Here is a 23,867-nt window from a genome sequence, read left to right as displayed (position 1 = left end):
ATTATCATACAAAATACTCTAAGTTTATGTTAGTAAATAAATCTTATATTACCCTAAGATAGTCAATAATGGACACCCCGCGGAACCGCGGGGCACCAAGCCTAGTTTATTGTTTAAACGCTCATAACCGACTGATTAAGTCGGTAATTAGTCGTTACCTGACACAAGGTACTGGGCCTGATTGCTCAAAAAAGAATAGGTGCTGGGCCTAAGGCCCGGAACGGCGACCGTACAGTGCTCAATCTTAAGTCTCTTCAGAAGGCTATTTTTTGTGAAACAATTTTACATTTCTATAAATATTCTTTTAAAATACGTATTTCTCGTTCACCTCTTATTTTATGTACATCATATTTTAGAAAAATACTACAGCAATTTTTTCTCTAAAAACTCTTGAAATGGGCCACTATTACTTTCTTTCTCTGTCTCTCTCTCTTCATTTTTTTCGTGTATCATTTTGTTTATGAGGAGTAAAAATGCAATCTATACACACACGCACACACACACACACACACATATTGGCACACTGGCATGGGTGCTTGAAAAAGTGTGAAACACACACACACACACACACACAGAGTGATGGATTTATCTTGAAACATCATAGCTAGTTATGGGTGATAGAGAAAATCATTTGTGCCTGTTATACACCCTTTCCCTAATTTTAAATCGGTGGAGGATTGTGGAGTTTTCAATTTTTCATTTTATTTTCAAGAAAATATCATAAGATGAAATTGTTTTCCTTTCTGTTATTTCTTTTTCTCTTTCTTCTCTCTTTCATGATTCCCAATAGAAAACTCCATTTCAACGAAAATTTTTATTTTCAATTTGTAATTTCATATTTCTGGGTGAAGGTTTAAAAGGCATCAAAAACTAATTTTGATTTTTTGTATGATGCCACATGTCACAAATTTCAATTGATGATTATTAATCAGGTCACAATTTCATCTTATGATATTTTCTTGGGAATAAAATGAGAAACTAGAAAGGAAAGAGGAAAACCCAAAATTAAAAGAATTGAAAGGCTAAACAAATTGTATTTTGGTAAATTGATTTGAATATTTTTTTAATCATTTAAGGAGAAGATAGATCTCTGCAATTCCTTTTTTTTTTAATTTCAATCATTAACGTGAAGATTTTTGGGGAAAAAAGGAAGAATTAAATAAAGAGGAAAGAAAAAAAGAAATAAAAGAAAGGAAAATAAGGTAAATGAAAAGTCAAAATAATACAAGGGCAATTTTGTCCTATAAGGGGGTTAAGTGAGCAAAATTAAAGGTTAGAGGGTAAACTGAGAAATGGAGTATACCTTAAGGGGATTAAATGTGATTAACCCTTAATTAACAAATTCCGTTAAATTTGACCGTTAATCTTGGGAGTAAAGTGACTAAAAGATAACGTTAAGGGAAAAATTAAGGGTTAATCACATTTTATCCCCTTAAAGAATGCCTCATTTCTCAGTTTACCCTCTAACCTTTAATTTTGCTCACTTAACCCCCTTTAGGACAAAATTGCCCTTGCATTATTTTGACTTTTCATTTACCTTGTTTTCCTTTCTTTTATTTCTTTTTCTCTTTCTTCTTTATTTAATTCTTCCTCTTTCCCACAAAAATTTTCACCTTAATGATTGAAATTAAAAAAGAGAAATTGCAAAGATCTATCTTCTCCTTAAATGATTAAAAAAATATTCAAATCATTTTGCTAAAATACAATTTTTTTAGCCTTTCAATTCTTTTAATTTTGGGTTTTCCTCTTTCCTTTCTAGTTTCTCATTTTATTCTCAAAAAAATATCATAAGATGAAATTATTTTCCTTTTTTTTTATTTCTTTGTCTCTTTCTTCTCGCTTTCATCCTTCGTAATAAAAATTCCATGTCAACGAAAATTTTTGTTTTGACTTTGTAATTGCATATTTTTTGGTGAAAGTTTAAAAGGCATCAAAAACTAATTTTGATTTTTTGTATGATGCCACGTGTCACAAATTTCAATTAATGATTATTAATCAGGTCACAATTTCTGATAGGGTATTAATTGTTAGTAATTTTATCATTAATTTTCCTCTTTATCCTTGCCAAATATTGTTTTAATTGTCAATATATATTTATATTTGGTATTTGGATATAATTTCAGAAAGTGGAGCAGAAAAGTGCTAAAAGGGGACCTTCGTGAGAAGATTTCTCCACACGTGAAAGCTTCTAAAAGCTTTCCACCATCAGCCCAAATTGTGCAAACCAACGGAATTGCTGAAGAATTGAATTGATATGATGAAATCCACTAGCAATAAGAAATCAAGCGGGGACCACGTAGAAAGTTTGTTCTTATTGTGGGAGATATACTCATTAGTCAAGGTGTTGGCTTTGATGATTGAGCTTTGGCTTTGATGATTGAGCTTTTCTAATTTGCTTCCTACGTCACTAGTTCTCTTAGGAAACTAGTGCTAAAATAAAATAAGGGAAAGGCACTAGACGAGTGCTATATAAGACATTAGATTAGTTTCTCTCGACAGGGAGGAAGATAGGTAGTCTTAGTCATAAAAATAGGATTTTGTTCTTTCATGTTTTGTGGGATGTGAAGATCTCTTCAGTTGGTTTGTTTTGTATTTTTCTTCCGTCTCTTCCTTTAGACTAGTTTCTTTCATGAAACTAGTTCTACTTCATTAGATTACGGAGACTAGCAAGAGTTATTTATGTTTATGAATTCAATTGAATTGCGTGGGAATTTTCTTATGAGGCGTGGCTAATTTTCTCCTCTAGTCAAGGATCAATACGAAGACGCAGTCCCATATATCTGTGAGATCTAATTAATTTTACGTGTTCCTTAATTTGTTAATATTTGCATGTTTTCTATTTTAATTTCCATGGGATTATTTTGTTAATTGGATATCAAGGGCCCGATGTGCAATTTGACTTATTAATCTCTTGTCAAATTAATCAATTAAATCCTTAATTGTTTAGTTGGTTAATATTAGTGACAATTAGTATTTTCACATACTAGGGGAACATGCAATCTGATTTAAATAACCCTCGTAGCGTGTTATTAATTTGGGTTAGGCTTTTCTAGTTTTTAATGCAATTAGGAAATTAATTCCTATGGTCGTACCTAGGAGTATTTCCTGGTTAGGGGTAATCAATGGTCGTACCTTGGTTATCAATAAATTAAGGAAAAGCTGGTCGTTAGAGCTTATCGACGACTATAACTAACCTGTTAATAAAATTAAGTGAACCTTCTTTGCATCAATGATCGGATGAATGGACTGTGTCTGCGTAGTTGTATCCTTGGCTAGAATTTATTTATCATCTATTTAATTGCTATTTACAATTGTATTAATTAATTATTTATTTTTGGTTAATTATTTTTAGTTAAATTGTTAAATTGTTTATTTTTAATTTCATTTTGATAAAAATCCCCCGTGTCTCGAATTTAAAAAGAATCGAATTTTTTCCCAGTCCCTGTGGATTCGACCCTGCTTACTACTATACACAGAAAATTTATTTTTCTTAAGCAGGTATTTATTATTGCACAGGCACGACACCTGTCAATTTCATCTTAATCAGGTCACAATTTCTAGTTACTTAGAAGCTTGTTTTAATTAAAATTAAAGAACATATTAAGAAAGACTCCAAAAAGGACAAAGGTAAACCTTCCAGAGATTGTCTTTGACTTTGTAGCATTCAGCATCTATGTATTCTAACCATAAACCATGTATCAATTGCTAAAAAACAAACACCAAAGTTAAGTAGGAATGTTAAACATATATTTATTAGAAGTAATTAGTGTATTAAAGATGTGATTATTTATTATATCAATTTGTCACTTAGCATTCTTTCATTTTCTTCTATCATAAGTTAAAGCGATAACTCCGGTAGTTTAATTTCCGTCTCTTACTCTTACTTTGGTTAACTTGTTTTACATTTCATTATCTTTTGATTATCACATCTCTTAATCTTATTCTTATTGGCACCTATTTTTTTTCTTCATTTTCTTAATTGCCATGAGCAATTTATTTATGTTCTCTTCTACATGTTCCCCTTGATTTGTGAGTGAAGATCCCACATTCTTCTCCAAGTTCAAAGTTTGAGACTATTGATTGAATTTTCTTGGAAGAAAACTTCAAATCAATTTGATCATCAAACTTATATTCCAATAGATAATTGATTTGGTAGATGATCAGCTTGTATTTTTTTAGTTCTTTTTTTGGCACTTGACTTTATTTGTGGTTATCTTTCCCTCCCCAACAAATAATAAATACTTGGTTATCGACTTGAAAACCCCCTATTTGACAATAGAAATATTGACCTACTTCCACACCAAATACATCATAGTGTTTGCTAATGTGCTCTTTCTTCTTTATTGTTTTTCTCTTATTCTTTGTCTTGTTCGTCCTCTTTCTTTGTATTTAATACTAATAAATTATTCATAAGATTTTCAATCATTTTCTCGAAACCAATCTCGATTTGCTTAATCATGTTAATTGGTCTTGAAAATTCTCACTAGATGTTAGAGGTGTTCCTTGCATGGAAGAGTTAGATTAAGAAGTATTTAGAGAATGGGAAAAAGATGCTACTTTAGCAATTGGACTACATGATCAGATCATGAACTGCATAGGAAATAATGTTCTTTGTAAAAAAGAAATTGAGATGTCATATGGTCCTAATTGGCGACATTCCTTGCATGGAAGAATTAGATTCAAAAGCATTCATAGAATGGGAAAAAAAATGCTATTTTGATAGTAAAACTACATGGTCAGGTCTTGAACTGCATACACGAGGAGATTCTTTGCAGAGGCGAAACTGAGATGTCTCTACTTTGTAAGAAGAGGGCCCTAATGGCAATTAGAACCGAAATTAATGATGGCATTGAAATTAGGATTAGAAGATGATCATCCATTGGAAGAATCAGATTTTTGACCAAATTTTGTGTAACCAATCAAGAAAGATTTCTATAGAGTAGCTTCGTTAAGTGATATAAAACGTTGTTTTGACAAGGATAAGGATGATGATCCTACCATTCGCAATTGGCAATATTTTGACTCTTGATTGACCATTTGGCATATCAAAATTATGTAATGATCTTATAAGATGTTGGTAGTGGTGGTGGTAAAAGTGCTAATACATTGAAAATTTAGAATAGAATTAGATAAAAGTTAGAAATTAAAAAAGAACAACAGAAGAAATCAATATTTGCCTGCATACATATTAGTGTATATACAAGAGATTTATAGTTATCAAATTTATATTTTGAAAATTTCTGAATCAAATATTCAGTGTATATATAATTTTTAAACAACAAAGTACTTTCACAAATTAGTAATAAAAGTATGTAATACAAACAAAACTTAATAAAAAATATGCATCTTTAATATGCTGTGCATGTGCGTATATTGTATTAGATATATATTATATATTTTAAAGATCAAATAGAAACACTAACAAAGGTACAAAATACAAAATTACATACTCAAGCAAATATGCAATGGATTTTTGTTCAGGGCAAAAGCAACTAGTACCGATTTTTCAAAAAAGCAATCTGCAAAGTGGAATACCAAATCTTCCTAGCTACTTTGACTTAAAAATATCACTTAAGATATAATCATCAGGAACAGAGGGATTACATAACAATTCAAATCTGGAATGCTCAGCATTGCCTTATATTGTCAGAGCACAGTCAGAATAGCCCAATGTCCCCACACAAAACTGGTAAATGATAAAATTAATAGAAGGCTTGTTCTCATTTTCCTCCTTTACATTTATTTGACAAAAATGAATGAGAACATCTAAATGGTCAAGAATTGAGAAAGAAGGAATGCTTTGCAGACTCCACTACCTGTTGCCTGTCACTTAATAGAACCAAGCACCGTGCAAAGGAAAATTCTTAGACAAAATATATTCTTCATGATTTCTCTTACCCCTTGAATTTTCCTTCTTTCAACCAAAAGTAGAGTCTGAAATGCACAAAAAGACGGGTATTCATACTGGTAGTACACTTTTCAACTACAAAGAAGGATAGAGAGGCATTGTTAAAGCAGTATCACAGGATGTCAGAGGATAAAGCACTCCACAAGATAATCAAGCAAGCAAAAAACAGAAAAAAGAAACATTATGCATGTTAAAGTTTGTGTACGTCAAGACAAGGGAAACCTTGAAAGCACTAGTACTTCTGCTGTAACAGCATGAAGACGGGAATTAGCATAACTGGCAGCCGATCTGAGAAGTTTGAGCTTCCAGAGGAGAGTGTCCTTAGGTATTATATCAGCCAATTCCTGACAGAAAACAACTGAAATCAGACAAGCACAACTCAATGCTTCAAGTGTAAATGTGATTTCTCCTTTCTAAACTGATGTGCATCCGCAAGCAATGGGGAGCATAAAATTATAGAGTCTGGAACTCCCGAGTCAAGGAGTCCATTTGGGGAAACCATACAATCTATGACAATAATCTCATCAAAGTTCACCTTTGCTAGATTTTGATTAAAACACATGAATTCATGCTATGACATCTGGAGTATAGTTTTAATATTAGGACTCCTTGCAAATTGTGCTGAGTTTGTCACATCATAGTTTCGGGTTTAAGGAATACAAAATAGGAAATGTGAGAACAGATTTGATGTGGCTTCTTCCCTCATCTTCTCCTTTCCTTCTGCTTCTCTGTCTATTTTCCCTCATTTTATTGTCTGAGCTCTTAGCATCAACATCTTCTCTTTTACACAGTAATGAGTAAACAGCCTCTATTGCATCCTGACTTCCTTTTTCAGCCCCCTTGTGGCATAAACAATGAGCTGTTTCATATCCCTTTATTGCTCAACTTTGGCCACATTCATGTTCTATTGCTTTTAAGGTCAGCTAATTACCTTGATCAGTTTTTTCTCTATCATTCCAATGCTTTCCTAGATGTTTCTCAATATCTCATGAAATTCTCTGCCTCCGCATTCACTATTTGTGCCAACTAGTAAAAAAATTTTCAAACTGGATCCAGACTAACTTAAGAGGTGAGGCCAAAATCTCAAAAGCAAAGAAATTTATACATGGACATGAAACTCGTCAAATTAACAAACTACTGAATCCAGTAAGACTTTTAATTAACCTGATATGATGTGCAACAATTCTATAAGATATTAACAAGTAAAGCAAGAGTTGACAAAAAATTGAGAAAATGTGAATAAGGGCTTCTAGCAGTGGGCAAGATACTATTAAACAAAAAAAATTAAGCAACTTACTGAAAGACGTTGTAACAAAGCTGTAAGATTGCCAGACAACCGTTCAAGACCTATTCGAGGAAGAAGTGTAGCATCAACAGTGACCATTGCCATCTTCGCTGGTTCACCTAATACAACAATAGGATAGTATTTTATTTAGAGCCAGGAAAACCATACGAACTTGACATCGCCAACTAAAACAAAATTGAAGGGAAAAGGAAATTACAGAGGACGTCAAATGATCATAACTTTCAGGAGGAAGGATAACCATCGTGGCACCAAAAGAGACACAACAACAGCAAATTTAGAATGGTTATTTCTTCAATAGAAAAATAAGAGAAATGATTCTGAGAAAGAATTCATTTCTAACTCGAATCATCCTCATTGCTTTGCAAAGAAGTTAATGACACATTTCAGGGGATGAGAACATTTTGAGGCTCAGTAAAACTACAAATGATGTTAAATTACTCTTACGGATAATAATCATTAACCTTAACATCTACAGACATGCAAAACTAGGCATTTTGACGTGTGGTTGTGTACAATATCAATACGCTGTGGAAATGATGGGAAACCATGTGGATATGAGGTTACCAAAGAGCAAATAATTGAAACGTATATCTACAAGTAAGCCTGGAAGTTTTCATGTCTAGCAATTTTCAGAAATGTAACTCAAGTGAGAATCAGGTCGACATGAGGGGCAGATAAGCATAGCAATATCTCAAGCATCGAACTATGAAGACAAAGAACTCTTTCTCTTATTCAAGGATGCATGGTCATGTCTGTTCAAGAACTAATATTCCCTTTGTACATCAAAGTAGCATGATAGACCAAAAGATGACTCAAGAAGACTACATTTGCCAACATTTTTAAACATGCATTTTCACTTGTGTCTAAGCATAACTGTTCTTCCAATGCTAGCGTAACTAGTAAAACTATTCTTTGAGAGGCTATATGTGCCACTACACAGTTATGGTTTACTAAAGTCATAACGAGACATTTCTGGTGAAAATGCAACAACCTAGGAATTTTCATATATCAGACATAAATTTCTCAAGTAGGTTTTCTTGTGTAGCTTAGAATGAATCCAATCACCTTAAGCTGAACGCAACATATTTCATGCAACACGTACAATTTTGTAGTGAGCTACATAAAAGGAATAGTCTTAAAAGCACAAAATGTTAAAAGATGTCATTGTGCTTTGGGGTAATGCTTACGCGAGCAGCACATAGGACTATATCTAGAGAATGATCAGTGAATAAACCATGTAAAATTTCACATTCTATGCTGAGACAGTTGAAAAGTAAGCTTGTGTACTTAAAGAGTACAAACTTACCTAGGACAAAGATTAAAAGGTAAGGGACTGTACAATGAAGTTCATTAGGTATAGCCTCCAAGAAAGGCAGCAAAGATTGCAGCTGTGACCCGTTAAATGACGTTGCTGAAAAAAAATGGCAGCAAACAAAAGTTACCATGAAACATGTAAATTTACTCAGCAAACACTCACGAAATAAAACAGAATGATGAACTGTATACTTAGAAATACCTGGATTGGCTAATACTAAAACGAGATCAATAGCTGGATTACGTGCAGCAACTGCAAGTGCCAAGCATCCTCCAAATGAATCTCCCACAAGATATATTGGCTTATTTGGAGATGAAGCATGTTGATTCCTCACAGTTTCCTCAACAAAGATTACCATCTCTGTTTACAGTTAGGTTATTGATGAATAACACAAGCTGAAGAAATATCGCAGTCTCACTTACTATAGGGAGGAAATCAAGGATACCAGAGAATTTTTCACAGTAAAGCCAAATCTCATCGAGAAAACAAAAGGCATAACAGTGGATATTAAGGTCTCAAGAGTAAGTTGTTCAAAAGGTATCATTCCATGACATCTTTTGAATGGCAAGCACTAACAATTCAAACATAATAATAATGATAATCTAAAGAACTATTGTCAGACCACCATTTCTCGGTATTTTCTGGGATTTTGACTACATCGGAGAGGAAAATATTGTGAGTTTTTCTAACGAGTAACTCATTTAATTTCTACCTATACTTCCACTGCAGCCATGTATAAGGAACATCTTGATCATGGTAACTACAAGAACAAATTTATTTTGGCTTTTGACTTCATTATGGAATATAAATATCCCCAAGTTGTTTATGGGCTGGCCCTAGCTCAATCTTACTGGTAATTCCTGATTGTGAGTCATCAGGAACAATCCACTCAATACAAAGTCCAATAAAGTTGCTCTGCCAAGCACAAGCAATTCTATCATAACCCACTGCTGAGGTCCATGTGACTGCTTTGCCAAGCACAAGCAATTCTGGTTTTTCAGTCACTTGCAAAAAATACATCCCCAAAACTATAGTATCGGTGTTTGAGTTCACACTTTAAACTCTCCAAGATTCTTGGTTTTTTTAATGTCAGGCAGATTGTGGTCTCATTTAGTCATATAGAGAACTGTATTTGCACAAGAAACAGTTCGTGCCCCTAGGAAAAAGCTAATACATCCAAGTCATTTCAATTGCATGATTCCATACTCCTGCTTCACAACCAGTGTAGTCTTACAATGCAGCAGTGGTAGAATGAGATTTGTATACAACCTTGGTCATTTTGAATCTGACCAGTTCTTCGTCTGCTTTTCATAAGACTAAATACTTCTCCAATAAAAGACTCAGTTTTCCAGGATCCTGTACATTAGAGCTTTCTTTTGTTATAAATCTGATAGCTCCATTTGTCTATTGTTCAGAATTCTGAATCTTCATTTGGAGATTGTCTAGGCTTAAATTTGGAGTTTTAAATCATCAGAGCAGAACTTACAAGGTAGGAATCCGTTCAAATTTTGCATTCACTCAAGAGTACGTGTTGGTGACATAAACAGAAGATAACCAGAGGATGGAAGAGTGTGGTGGGGATTATAAAAATTATAAAGAGCAAAACCTTATATCACCATGAGAAAATAATCTGATAAAGCAGTATAAATGAATTTGTAAATGTGATCAGAATGTGATCTTCTCTTTAGTAACAAAATGTTATTGGAATAAAAAGAAAAAATATCTCCAAGGAGAAAAAATTCAATGGCCTTCAAATGGTGTTCGATCTTTCACAGGAATGTGAAGGCACCACACCTCAAAAACCCTGCAAGAGTGATCATCCATTAGTAATCCATACCAAAGTAGAGTAAGAGAAACGACGATGGTCATGTAATTGCACTACGTTCCAGAAGTTCCTCATTTGGCACATATTGGTCTGACAATCCAGTACCAAGATCATAAACCTCCTTAATACAGCATCGCAGATTGATGAACAGAAATCTACTAACTTCCACAATCAGATCTGCCAGATCAGGAGTTCAGACAGGTCCTGAATTTATAAAAAGATCCAGAACATAGATCATAAACCTCCTAAATACAGCAATCCAGATAGATAGATAGAAATATACTAACTGTCACAATCTGATCTCCCAGATCAGGAGTTAAGAAAGATCAAAAAAAGATCATGTTAACTATTGGAAGTCCTATTAGAATATCATATGTTGATTCAGAAGAAGGATATTCAAATGGAGAAAGCGCATAAAAGTCCCCCACAAAAAAAAAAAACTTTTTGGGCCAAAACTCAACTTGTATTGCTGTAAACATTGTTACAGGTGTGCAAAATCAGCTGGAGCAAATACCTCAACTGCAATAGACTGTGATATTCACTGCTGCAAGGTTTCAAAGCACTCTTTCTTGGTTAATGCATGAAACATAATCTGCCATTTCACTAGTAAGACTGATATCTGATCCAGGTACAAAAGAGGAGCACTTGTGAATCAAAGAAGTTAGAATATGAATATATAAAAGTCCCATTGCAACTACCTCAATTAGGGTACAATTTGAGACCAAGGGTAAGCGTACGTTTGACCATAAATAGAGGCATTGCAGATAACTGACAATAACAATTACTCTGGCTTCTATTGCAATGTTTAACATATATTCAATTTATATATATATATATATAGGATTGAAATTGATGATGCAGCAACTTGAATGCCAACAACCCACCATGTTTTCTCAGGTGCACCTTATATGATGAACCACCAAGGTAAAATGATGTTAAGTTCAAAACCATAAGACAACAATAGAAAGGGCTGACATTGTGATAATTTAATAAGCCAAAGCATTACATTTTTGGATTGTAGTGAATGATAACACATAGCTGAACCACCAAATAATATATCCCTCTTCAAATGCATCTTATCCTTCATTCTGCACCATCTGTGTCCTTGGTAAAATGATGAAAGTTCATAGCCATGGGATGATAACAAGAAGGATGACAGAGTTATTAGTTGTATGGGCTGATCAACATGTACTCCCAAGGTTCAACTGCAGTACTTTTGGTCATTTCAAGTTTACTATCTAGACATTCTTTTTATTCAACACACATCTAACTACCCCATTGAGTTTGACAAGAAAATATGACTCAATGTCTGTGTAGCATTTATCAAGAAAAGTAAACTAATTCTCTTTGGACAGAGTTACTTTGACACATGGAAAGAAGAATGTTGTTTAAGCAAAGAACCTAAGAAGACATGGATGGAGTCCAAGTATGATGCAAGCTAATTGAGAAAGTGCCTACAAGTTTCAGTTCTTACTCCAGGAGTTCATGTATAGTGGTGTTAAACTGACTAAAGTGCTAGTACCAGTTGCTATTATAATGACTGCTACAAGCCTAGAACCAGTTAGCTAAGAAACGCACAAGCAAGTATTTATACAACCAAGACTGACCTTCCTACAGTTTTGTGATGCAATATGAGCCCCAATCCAAGACCATCCATCCCTACACAAACCAAAGCAAATTTGCTAGTAAGTATCCTAAACTAGGAAATGTCTATTTAAAACTTTTATTTCATTTAATTCTTCTCTACAGGCCATAAAAACATGAGCTAAAATCTAGACTAATCATGCATCTTCTATGCACTTTCTACAAAAGAAAAGTTGCAGATAAGAGTTCAATACTTGTGACAAAGCATCGTTTACCAGGTAAAAAGAGAAGAACAGGTGAATTCTTCAAAGGAGAGCCACATTCTATAGGCGAAAACCACTGTGGAGGTCCACCGTCAGGCTTAATAACATCTTTTGCCAAGTCAAGGTAATCCTTCACACTTCGAGTTCCATATCCATCATCCCACAACGGTTCCAGCTTTTCTTGCATAACTTCTTCCTCTCCCTTCTTCTTCTCTCCAGTACTTACACCCGCAGGTAAATGACCATGCCCCCTATCTATCAACAGAATAGTTCTCTCCTGCTCCTTAGCTGAAGAAACTCCGTTAAGTCTACAAGTGTCAGCAGACAAGATAGAGGACTTCTGAGTTGCTGAACATCTAATTTGAGCTATGAATTGAGGCTTGAACTCTGTTAAAGCAAATGAAGAAGGAGCCCACAAATTACTCACAAGTGAATCCATGGTTTCCACAAACCAATGGCTTCCAACTTGATAACTTCAAGATTCAGACTTGGCAACGAATAAGCTTCGAGCCCAGAATTAGATGTGTGCTTATAAGCAAACCAATCCTAATGTGGTTTGAAATGTACTAGTATGTACACAAACAACACTCGAGAAATAAAGGGCCACGTTCAAAAAATTGGTAGAAATCCAGAAATCAACTTGCAATAGCACAAAAAAGATGTAGAACCTCTGTATTCTCTGTTTTCTGCAGGTGTTTTTGTCAACGATGTAAATGTAATACAGACACTATTGGTTCAAGAAAGTCTAGAAATAGTGGGAACAACCGAACAACAAATTTTTCACTGGGGCTCCAGAGGTTCAAGAAGACAGAAATGGCTCAATGACAAGTTCATGCTGAACGTGCAACGTGTGTGTGTGTGTATGCATTAGGTGAAAGCTGAAATACGAATGCAACCAGAACCAAATACATATGTCTATCTTTGTGTGTGTGCGCGCGTGTTAGGTGAAAACTGAAATATGAATGCAGCAAGAAACCAAAAACAAAGGATTATCTCAAACATGGATCAACATTATTGCTGACAGTAATGATATGAAAGTGGAGTTAATGGGATAATCTGTGTTTTAGAAACTGATTATTAATGAGAATATTGCTGCATCATTATTGAGCGTAAAAATTTATTCCCTGAGATTACCCCAAAAAAAAAAGATTTATTCTCTTGTTCACCGACGAAACTTGTGCAACCTTCTTGCTATGTAATGACAGTCCAGAAATATGGCCTTTTATGATCTTACCTTTTTTTTTTTTTTCCGAAACGATAGAAATTTTATAACATGAAAAACTGTACACTTTTGGAGCAAAGGCTCCAATCTTTACAAGAGTGCATTTAGCACTACAAAGTGGCGTAGTTCCACTCCATATCACAAAAATTCAAAAGAGCAATTTTGCTCAAACTGTAGCATAAGCTATCAGTTTCTTCATTCAATCTTCCAAAAGTGCACGTTCGAAACCATAGTGACATTTGCTGGACGTCCTCCAAGCATGGTTCAAAGTCGCGGTCGCGGTCGCGGCGTGGAACGTTCCACATCGGTCTCGGCATATCGATCACGGTCTTGATGAGACGCAAATTTTAAAGCATTTAATATTCTAAAAACTGTTAATAATATAAAAAAAGTATGCTAAACAAAAATAATAAAAAATAACAAAAGAAAATTTGTAAAATGTACTATTTTTATACATATTATACACGATAAGTACTTTTAATTATTTAAAACAATGGCATCACAAATAAAATCAAAATAACATAGACCACAATTTTAAAACTAATAATTGCAAAAGTAATATCAACCATTAACAATACAAACTAAAGATTTATTTATAGCATAAAGTTGGAATATTTTGATCAATCTCCTGTCAAAAATAAAAAGAAATCATATTAGATAAAAGGTAAATCTATAAAAAGATATACTAGTACTTTATATTTTCGTACCTGTTACTACCAAGTAGAATGATGATGTGGTTCAAAATCATCCTCATTTGTCGATGAATGGTAAAACAGATATGGAAGTGGCATAGGACCTTGAGTAGGTAGTGTAAACGAGTTATCTGGTGTATTTACTGGATGTGAGGATTGACTAGATGTTCCATAATCATTGGACGGAAGAACTTCTGGATTGGAGATAATTTGTTGATGGTAGTATCCAAACCCTCAATAGTTAACACTATCGCTGGTACCATATGATGCAGTAGAATCATAACCATAAAATCCAATGTTATTGGAATCAAAAGAAGAACCATCATGAGACTTATCTATTTTTTTTCATAGTATCCACTACCATGAATGCTAGTAGACCTTTCAACCTGTCCAGGTCTGTCAAATGGCCGATATCCACTGTAATAGTCAGGAGTGATTCCATATGATTGGTCATAGTCATATCCCAATTGACTAGTACTACGGTTTTGACTAGATTCATGCTCATAAGTTGGGTATATACCCAAATTTTGCATCTGATCATTGACTCCTCTATATCTTTGTGATCCTAAATGGTGAGAGAAAGTATCCTCACTTGAAAATTGAGTTAAATCATTGAGGAATTGACGTTGTGCTTCTATACCAGGACGATAGCCATGATCAGTATCTTGAGTGGCATAATAATTATCTTGTCCTTGAGCCCATGACATACCTCCTGCTTGTTGGCTATCTTGATTGTAACCACTATGCCTGAAAGAATTGTTCCCTCCATCTCCATTGTCACCATTGTCATCATCATCATTACTGCTGTCACTTTTATTTGAAGATGACGGAACAGTCTGCTTACTGGTTTGTTTAGTCTTACTTTTTTGTTTCCTACTTGAGGATGCAGCAAGACCTTTCTTATTTCTTTTGGTAATATATTGGGACAATGTATCACCAAAATCATCGTTGTCATGTTCTTGATATTCACTACTTTCTGATTCAGTTTGATGAATGCCCTTATCCAACCAATCCAGATTATCTTCAGGCAATGTGGGTTGTTCATTTTCTCTTATCCAATCATCCAATATATCATCTTGGTGAAAAATGTGATTCAAGTCAATTTGGTTGTAGAAATCATCAGTATCTCTTTGATGCATCAAATTTTTCACCTTCAATCGCATATTGTAATGCACAAAAACTAATTTATGCAATTTTTTAACTGCCAAACGGTTGCGTAGTTTTGTATGAATTAATGATCATGTACTCCAATTTCGCTCACAACCAGAGGATGTGCAGGTTTGACTCAATATTTTCACTGCAATATTCCTTAAATTTGGCGCATCTTCACCGTAGTTAAGCCACCATTCAGCTAAACAAACAAAGTAATAATAACATTCATTTATTATTATTATTTTAATATTATAAAAATATTAACTTCATTTATATGATTTAGATGTTAATGTAAGTATGAATTAAGTTGAAACCTGGTAAAGATTTTGGTAATGCTCTTGCTGCAATAGCACTTCCAAAGCCTCCCTTTTTGTCTGCAAAAATTTTGATCTACAAAAATAATGTATACACAAGTGCTAAAATTTTAAAATTTGTTGATTAGTATAAATAAATAAAATAATCAAAAGAATACCTCATTTATTGAATCAACTTGTGCATCTAAATTTGGCTCCAACTTTGCAATGACGTTCTTTAACTCTCTTCGAACTTCATCCAGATTAAACTCACAAGTTCCAGAATATTGAAGGATCGGGTTCAAAAAATATGCTAAATACAATAAAATAACAAAATTAGAAAATAAATAAATAAATAAATATATTACATATTTAAATTAGATGTAATATTTTAAATTACCTGCCGCATGTAAATCCCGATGAAGTTGATTGTACCATCTATTATCAATCACTTCCCAAATTGTTTTCCAAGATTTCACCTACTTTTGAATAGCTATTTTTGCTCTATCCATTGCCTCATAAATAATTGGCAATGTTGGCTTATTATCTTGATCAATAGTATTTAAAACTTTGACCAGAGGCTCCATTATTGCACACACATTTCTAACTTTTTTCCAAAACTTCTCTGACAATATCAACTCAGCTACTTTAATAACTTCTGCTTTTCTCTTGGTAGTATTATTAAACTCTGTCCATTCATCTGAGGTGCACATTCTTTTCAGTTTTGTACAATGCCGAAGAAGACTTTCCATAGAAATGAATTCAGTTGCAAATCTAGTGATACCTGGACGTAGCAGTTCCCTTTTTTTTGTATATGTCTTCATCAGATTCACTACTTTGTCACTGTTATATATGAAACTTGTTATCTTCTTCCCCTAAGCAATAGTTTCTTTTACATTATCCATTTTACCAATATCCTCCAACATCAAATCTATACAATGCGCAGCGCAAGGTGACCAAAAAAGATTTTTTCTTTTTTTCATCAACAGTTGTCCAGCTGCTTTCATACAGTATTCACTATCTGTCACAACTTGCACAACATTTTTTTCTCCCACAACCTCTACTACATCATCCATTAACTTGAAAATATATTCAGCAGTTTTCTTGATATTGGTACAATCAACTGAACTATGGTATATCATGTGCCTATCACAGTATACCATAAAATTTATTATTGGATGTTTTGTACGAGTGCTCCACCCATCACACATAAGTGTACAACCAAAAGTTGAAAATTTATCATAAATATCTCCAAGATATTTCTCAAGCTCTTCAAATTCTTCATCTAAATATTCATTTCCAATTTGATAAGCTGAAGGGCCTTTAATACCAGAACCAGCTTTGGCAATTTCATCAATCATCGATTGATAATAAGGATTGTCAGCTGCATGAAATGGTATAGCATTGAAATGAAAAAACTTTGAAACTGCCTTACCAACTCTTTTTATATTTTCCTTCGGAAACATTGATTTGACTGATTTTTGTTTCGAAGGAAACATATGTGAGTCAATTCCTCTGCTTGTCATTTCATCTGCTTGTCTGACACTGAAATTACGTGACAATCCTCTTTTATTTTCAGAAGTCGTTGGGTTTGAAGTGCCAACACCCATATTTCCTAAAATTCACAATATTTAACAAATAAAAAATGAATGACTAAATTGCAACTTTATGTAATTATATTTAATAAAATAGTATCAAATTTGTTATAATATTTTAGTTTACAAATCATACCTGACATAAACATAGAAGGTCGACTCCCAGATACCGAATGCCTTCGTTGTTCGTCTAAAAATTGCAAGTATTGGCTCTCTCTAATTGCTTGCTTCATTTGTTTTTTTTCCAACGCCATCCGACTTTCTTCATCAATTTCAAAAAAGACTTCGTCCTCCTCGTCACCAACCATGTTGAAATTACCATACATACTTTCTTGTTGGAAAGAATTCAATATTTCTTCTTTTTTCTGTTTTATTGTAGCTCTTTGAATCTTACCAACCTTTGGATGCATTTTCATTAAATCTCTAACTTCGCTTGAGACCCTTGGACAAGGTTCAACTTGTCCTATGACATGACCGACATGTTCTTTCAACCTTGTAATGCCACCATGCATTATTTTTCCACAATAATTGCATCTCACAATTTTTCTATTCCCTCCCACGGGTTTACCATGTTCCCAACCAATATCCTTGCTCGTCATTGTAACTATTACACATATCAATATAAATGGTTAATACATCACAAAATAATTAAAGATATATGAAAAAAAATACAACAAGCAGTTTCTGACATTTTATAATTATAATAATTTATTTCTATTATATTAGTAAGTTAAACATCTAATCTATAATGTAAACCTGCAACAATGATCATTTTTTCATTTATTATAAGAACTTCGGCATTTTGTTTGTTGATGGGTGATTAACTTAAACATATAATTTAGCTTTCCATCTTCCTATAGTTTTTAGTTCATGATCATGATCATGATCACCAGGATGATTATGTATTATAATAAGTTGGAAGATAATACTAAATGTCCCTCTCTATTAGCACAAAAATATACACGTACAGTGGAAGCAATTCTCATATCTCTCTAATTTCTTTGTTAACCATCGTCATATATATATATATATATATATATATATATATATCTAGACATGATTTTTCACTCACTTTGCAACCTAGTCGTCCAAGAATTACAAAAGTTTTTGTTTTATACATAAGGATTACTAAATTTATAGAGGAAAAATTATTGCCAACTAAAAATCACTCGCCCATGCAAACAAAGTCAGACCACAACCAGACAGACTTCCTGAAAAGCAATTCCACCAAAACACAAGAAAGTAGTCCTATTGCATCAGCTAGTGCCATACGAAGGAATCACATTCTAAAATTTAAGTAGAGCCAATGCAACGGCTCTATTCTGTTACACTTTCAATCAATGCTTGAAATTGTCTGCCGACCCACTAAAGAAAATCTCTACACTTCTGCAATGTAACTTATCCATTGTGCCATAGTTTGTAATGGCAAAAAAAAAAAAGATAATGACCTGATTAAGAGTTATATGTGGAACTTCTGCGATTTTATTGATTCTTTTTTCTTGTTTGCAAATTTGGACTTGTTGGCATTAAAATTTTAGAAACTTGACCAAAAAAGATGTTAAAGTTAACAAATTGCAGCAGATCTGATGAACAAAAGATATAGGATAATGAACACAACCAACAATAAAGACAAATGTCATATACATTCGTGAACATGTACCTTTCGGAGTGGAATTAACACAAAAAGATCAATGAAACTAATTGCACAGAGATAACTGGTCATCCAACCAATCCCAAGTTCCTTGTAGCTGCCCGGAGGATTTCCCGCAGTGCTTACTTCTGCCTACTCATATGTTTTCTTATTTAGAGCTAACAAATAAGAACCAAGTCCGCCTGAAAGTTCGAAAACAAAGCAAAAGGGCTTAGGGAATCAAACAATACTAAGAAAAGAAAAGTAAAGTAAAGGTAGTATGTTTAACGTGGCAAATTCAAGGTAGTACCTTCAAAGTAAAGTGAAGGTAGTACCTTCAAGGTGGAAAAGAAAACGCATCTTTTCACGTGATAGTACTGTGGCAAATTTGTTTCTATTTTCCAATGAATGATTTCAACCTTTGACTTCTCCTTCTCATGTGTTAGGAACTAGCTGTAGTTTTTACTCCAAGGGTCAATGTAATTGAGCTGCGGTCCTAGTGCTTCTCCCAATTATGTCCGGTGTTTCAGATGAGCTTGTCCCAATTATGTCTGGAAATAGAATAGGGAACCACTATGATTAATCTAAAGAAGGCCCCATGAAGTCTTTTATAACTTGTCCATCACTCACATTTCTTTCCCCGTATGAAGGATCATCAGTACTAGCCATGGTTCGATATAGGCAGTAGAGAGGTCCTCGAATTTCCCTTTTTTAATCCTTTTTTTCCTTTTTTTCTAAAGATTTTTTGTTAAATTCACCTTGACTCGGGGTGACTCGGGGTGATTCGGGGTGACTCGGCCGTGACAATCCGTCGCGGTGACGTCTCGGCCAATTTCTCGGCGAGACGAGTATCTCTGTCTCGATTCGTCGCGGTATCGTCTCGGCCGGTTACGACTCGGCCGAGACGTCTCGGTCTCGGCCGAGTCTTCGAACCATGCCTCCAAGATGACGTCTCGGCCGAGTCTTCGAACCATGCCTCCAAGATAGCTTCTATCGCTATAGTCCATGCTTTCCCATTTTGGAACTGTGCCATCATCTTTTTGTTTTCAAACCGTATGTTGATTTTCCTCCATCCTTTCCCTGCTGCCTTGACCATGCATAATCTCACTGCCTCTGCCAAGTCTTGATCTTTGTTCCCTGATGATCTCTCTCTTAGTGACCAGGCTGCTATCCCTTGGTTTGCAGCATTCGAAGCTGTGATGCCAATGCCAAAGGAACTGTATTCCTTCTGATGTTGGATTGCAAGCTTCAGAATTACCGCCTCAGCATCTGCTTGTTCCCCTTGTCCATTTCCATGTTGCCTTCTTGTTTCTGCTGTGTTCTTCCTCGGATTGTGTTGAACTGCATCTAGGTGTTCCTTCCATTCCTTAGTTGCCTTTTCACTTACTTTAAAAGGCTCCTGTTGTAAGGAGTTGAAGACTCTTGCATTTCTAGCTTTCCAAATCTGCCATAGCACATTAACTGTTAAGGCTATGTGATCTTCACCTTCGTTCCTAGTTCTTGCATTCATCATCATGTTCCACCACTGTTTGAAGCATCCAGTTTGGTCTTGTAGTCCATCCCATTGCACCAATGCAAATTTCCATATTTCTTTTGCTTTCTTGCACTGCAATAGTACATGCTCAATGGTCTCCACACTCTCTCCACACCCACAGCATACCGGATCTCATTTTCTTGTTCTGTTGAAAATCTGAGCCTTGACTGGTAGTCCATTGTTGGTGCATTTCCACACAAATATTTTCATTTTGTGTTTAATAGGCATCTTCCATAGAGCTCCCCATAGTTCCCTGTTTGTTTGTTGATAGCTGCATCCCTCCTCTTTGCTTTGTTTTGCCTTCTTATCCCTTTCCTTTTGTTGCAAGATTTTGTATCCATTTGCCACTGTGTATTGACCATTGTTATTGTGCTTCCATATCATGCTGTCTTCCCGGTCAGACCAACTTAATGGAATGCTCAAGATGTGTTCTGGATCCTCTTTGTGAAACACTTTGTAGATCAGAGTTCTGTTCCACCTATGTTGGACCATGAGTTGTGAGACTTTTTGCAAATCACTGCCCTCTGGTTTCTGTGTCCTTATCCTCCCATCTCCATCATTGTTAATCCATTTGTCATTCTAGATGTTGATGCCTCTTCCATTCCCAACTTTCTTTTTACAGCCATCTTTGATAACCTCTCTAGCACTCATAAGACTTTGCCAAATCCAGGATGCATTCTTTGGCACTTTTCCTTCTAGTACTGAACCTCCTGGAAAGTATTTCTCCTTCAATACTTTACTTACCAAAAGATTTGGTTGTGTCATTATTCTCCATACCTGTTTTGCTAGCAAAGCTTTGTTGAACATTTGAATATCCTTGAATCCCATTCTACCTTCTTCCTTACTCTTGGTGAATTTATCCCATGCTATCCAATGTTGCTTGTCTTTCATTTCGTTTTGTCCCCACCAGCATCTTGCCATCATGGAGCAAATTTCCTTGCAAAGCTTCCTAGGGAGTTTATAACAAGACATTGCATAAGTTGGAGTAGCCATTGTCACTACTTTCATCAAAGTTTCCTTTCTAGCTAGGCTTAGCAATTTTGTCTTCCAATGGTCCATTTTCTTTCTGATCTTGTCCTTTATGAACCCAAATATTTGATCTTTGGTCTTTGTGATAATCATTGGCAATCCAAGATATTTCCCTTGACTCACTGCCTGGATCTTTCCCAGCTCCATTTTTATTGCATCCATTGTTCTCTGATCAGTATTTTTGCTGAAAAAAACTGAGGATTTCTCCAGGTTGATAAGCTGACCTAAAGCTGCCTCGTACTTTTTTAGAATTGTCTTCAATTCATTGGCCTCCTGTTGACCTACTTTGCTCAATATCAGTGAATCATCTGCAAAAAAAAGATGAGTTAGTGCAGGTCCATTTTTGTTGATCTTCATTCCTTTCATTTTTTGATTTGCCTCTACTCTTCTTAGTAGACTTGAGAACCCTTCTGAACAAATTAGGAACGGGTAAGGTGACAGAGGGTCACCTTGCCTTAGACCTCTTTCTGGCTTTACGAACTCTCTTGCTTCTCCATTAACACTGAAAGAATAAGACACAGTAGTAATGCATTTCATTATCCACTTTATCCAAGTTTCACAAAAACCCATTCTTTCCATCATAGCTCTCAAGTAGTCCCATTCGACCCTATCATAAGCTTTAGACATATCCAATTTAATAGCCATGCATCCCATCTGCCCTTTCCTTTTATTTTTCAGATTGTGTAGAAACTCATGAGCTAGGATAACATTATCAAGAATTTGTCTGCCTGCCACAAAAGCTGACTGGTTTTTGCTTATGCACATGTCTAACACAGGTTTGAGTCTTTTGACTAGAATTTTTGAGATGATTTTGTATAAAACAGAACACAAACTAATGGGCCTATAGTGCATTAAGCCAGTGGGAATGGGGATTTTGGGAATCAAGGAGACAATAGTATGGTTTATGGATCTGAGCATATGACTTGAATGAAAAAAAGCTTGAATTGCCTCGACAATGTCACTTTTAATGATGTCCCAATAAGTTTGGTAAAAAAGGGGTGACATTCCATCATTGCCTGAAGCTTTATTGGGATTCATTGAAAACACAGCTGTCCTAATTTCATGTTCGTCCACAGGTCTGATAAGGATTCTGTTCATTTGATCTGTGATTTTTGTTGGAATCCCCTCAAGTATCTCATGAATACTATCCTTTCTTGTTGGTGTCTTTGAGGCAGTGAATAACTGTCTATAGTATTTGGTTATTTCCTGCCCCACTGCTTCTTCCGAATTTGTCCAGCTCCCATCCTCTTTCTGTAGTTGGTTCATCCTGTTTGCTCTTCTTCATTCATTAACAACTGCATGAAAGTATTTAGAATTCTTGTCCCCTCCCTCAGCCATTGCAATCTTGCCTTTTGACTCTAAAATTTTTCTTCTTCCTGGTATGCATCTTTCAATTGTTTCTTCAAAGACCCCACTTCCTCTTTTGATAGCTTCCTCTCCTGCCCCCTTTTTCCTTCTAATTTGCATTTGATCTCATCTATCTTTTTTTTGGTATTACCTATCTTGCTTTTGTGCCATTTCAAGAGACTTATCCTGCAATTTGTGATTTTCTTGGTAACCTTAAACATTCTGGATCCTTCACATTGAGTTTTCCAGGCCTCTTTGACTACCTGGGATCCATCTTCATATTGCACCCATCTTTTATCAAAGAAAAATCTTTTTTTCCTCCTTTTGTTTGCTGGGCATGTGTCTAGCAATAGGATACTATGATCTGATGCCCAGTTTTCAACATGTGTGCATTTTGCATTGTGAAACACCTCTAGCCACTCAGGAGAGCATAAGCCTCTGTCTAGTCTTTCTTTTATTTCCACTTCTTCATCCCAACTATTCCTCCATGTCCATGGTACACCTTCAAATCCTATGTCCACCAAATTGTTCCTGTTGATGAAATCTCTAAAATCTCTAAAAGTCCATTCTTCTCTGTCCCTTCCACCCCATTTTTCCTCCTTACACCTTATATCATTGAAATCCCCTATAATCATCACTTTCTCACCCCACAGTCTTTTCCTCTCAGTTAATGTGGTCCATTGTTGTTTCCTCACCTGTCTTTCACAGCTGGCATAAATTGCTATTATCCTCCAGTTCGCCCTTGTTTCATCATCTTCTATCAATGCTTCAATGGTGAATTCAGTATGCTGTAGTTCCTTTATATGAACTGCATCAGTCCAGAATAATGCCATTCCACCGGCTTTATTAACTGCATCCACTACATAGCAAGTGCAGTTTACCTTCTTTGGTATTTTTTTGTCCCTCTCGCGGTGCAAATTAAATTATTGCCTACTTTAAAAATTCGGAATATTCAAAAAACACTTTTTTCAAACAATTTCTTATATTCTCAATCTTTTTTTTGTTTCCTACAGACATAACTTCTTATAAATAAATTTTGTAACAATCCTACAAGTGCAGTTTGTCAAGTTTAAGAAAAAAACAAATAAATTTTGTTGCTTAGGAAAAAAAAAAAGAATTTGTTTCCAAACCAGAGTGTCAAATTGGACATGTAAACTTTTATTAAGGTATGC

At 34.9% G+C, this 23,867-nt stretch overlaps 2 protein-coding genes across 2 annotated transcripts; both read right to left on the bottom strand.

Annotated features, from left to right (window-relative positions):
* Positions 1–5,592: 5,592 nt before the first annotated feature.
* Positions 5,593–9,527, bottom strand: LOC140035391 (phytyl ester synthase 1, chloroplastic-like). The gene is made up of 5 exons (XM_072076183.1): positions 8,731–9,527; positions 8,521–8,625; positions 7,206–7,312; positions 6,131–6,252; positions 5,593–5,983 (listed from the first exon to the last, which is right to left on the bottom strand). The coding sequence occupies exons 1-5, from the start codon at positions 8,885–8,887 to the stop codon at positions 5,980–5,982; spliced, it is 495 nt and encodes a 164-aa protein (XP_071932284.1). The 5' UTR covers positions 8,888–9,527; the 3' UTR covers positions 5,593–5,979.
* A 2,196-nt stretch (positions 9,528–11,723) lies between these two features.
* LOC140035390 (phytyl ester synthase 1, chloroplastic-like) lies at positions 11,724–12,682 on the bottom strand. Its single transcript, XM_072076182.1, has 2 exons — positions 12,214–12,682; positions 11,724–12,013 (listed from the first exon to the last, which is right to left on the bottom strand). Exons 1-2 carry the CDS (start codon positions 12,638–12,640, stop codon positions 11,943–11,945), a joined length of 498 nt encoding a protein of 165 aa, XP_071932283.1. The 5' UTR covers positions 12,641–12,682; the 3' UTR covers positions 11,724–11,942.
* Positions 12,683–23,867: the final 11,185 nt, after the last annotated feature.

The sequence above is a fragment of the Coffea arabica genome, chromosome 2c, assembly GCF_036785885.1.
Source record: "Coffea arabica cultivar ET-39 chromosome 2c, Coffea Arabica ET-39 HiFi, whole genome shotgun sequence".
NCBI classification, from domain to species: domain Eukaryota; kingdom Viridiplantae; phylum Streptophyta; class Magnoliopsida; order Gentianales; family Rubiaceae; genus Coffea; species Coffea arabica.
The sequence above is the reverse complement of the archived record's forward strand: the minus strand, read 5'-3'. Positions and strand labels throughout refer to the sequence as shown.

Bases quoted from the DNA above. Each gene is read 5' to 3' on its own strand.
- LOC140035391 (XM_072076183.1), bottom strand. From the start codon at position 8,887: ATGGTAATCTTTGTTGAGGAAACTGTGAGGAATCAACATGCTTCATCT. The intron at 8,626-8,730 runs GTATTTCTAAGT...ATTTTTTTTCAG, and splicing joins TTTAGTATTAGCCAATCCAG to CAACGTCATTTAACGGGTCA. The intron at 6,253-7,205 runs GTAAGTTGCTTA...GTTTTCTGTCAG, and splicing joins CTTTGTTACAACGTCTTTCA to GAATTGGCTGATATAATACC.
- LOC140035390 (XM_072076182.1), bottom strand. From the start codon at position 12,640: ATGGATTCACTTGTGAGTAATTTGTGGGCTCCTTCTTCATTTGCTTTA. The intron at 12,014-12,213 runs GTAAACGATGCT...TGGTTTGTGTAG, and splicing joins TGTTCTTCTCTTTTTACCTG to GGATGGATGGTCTTGGATTG.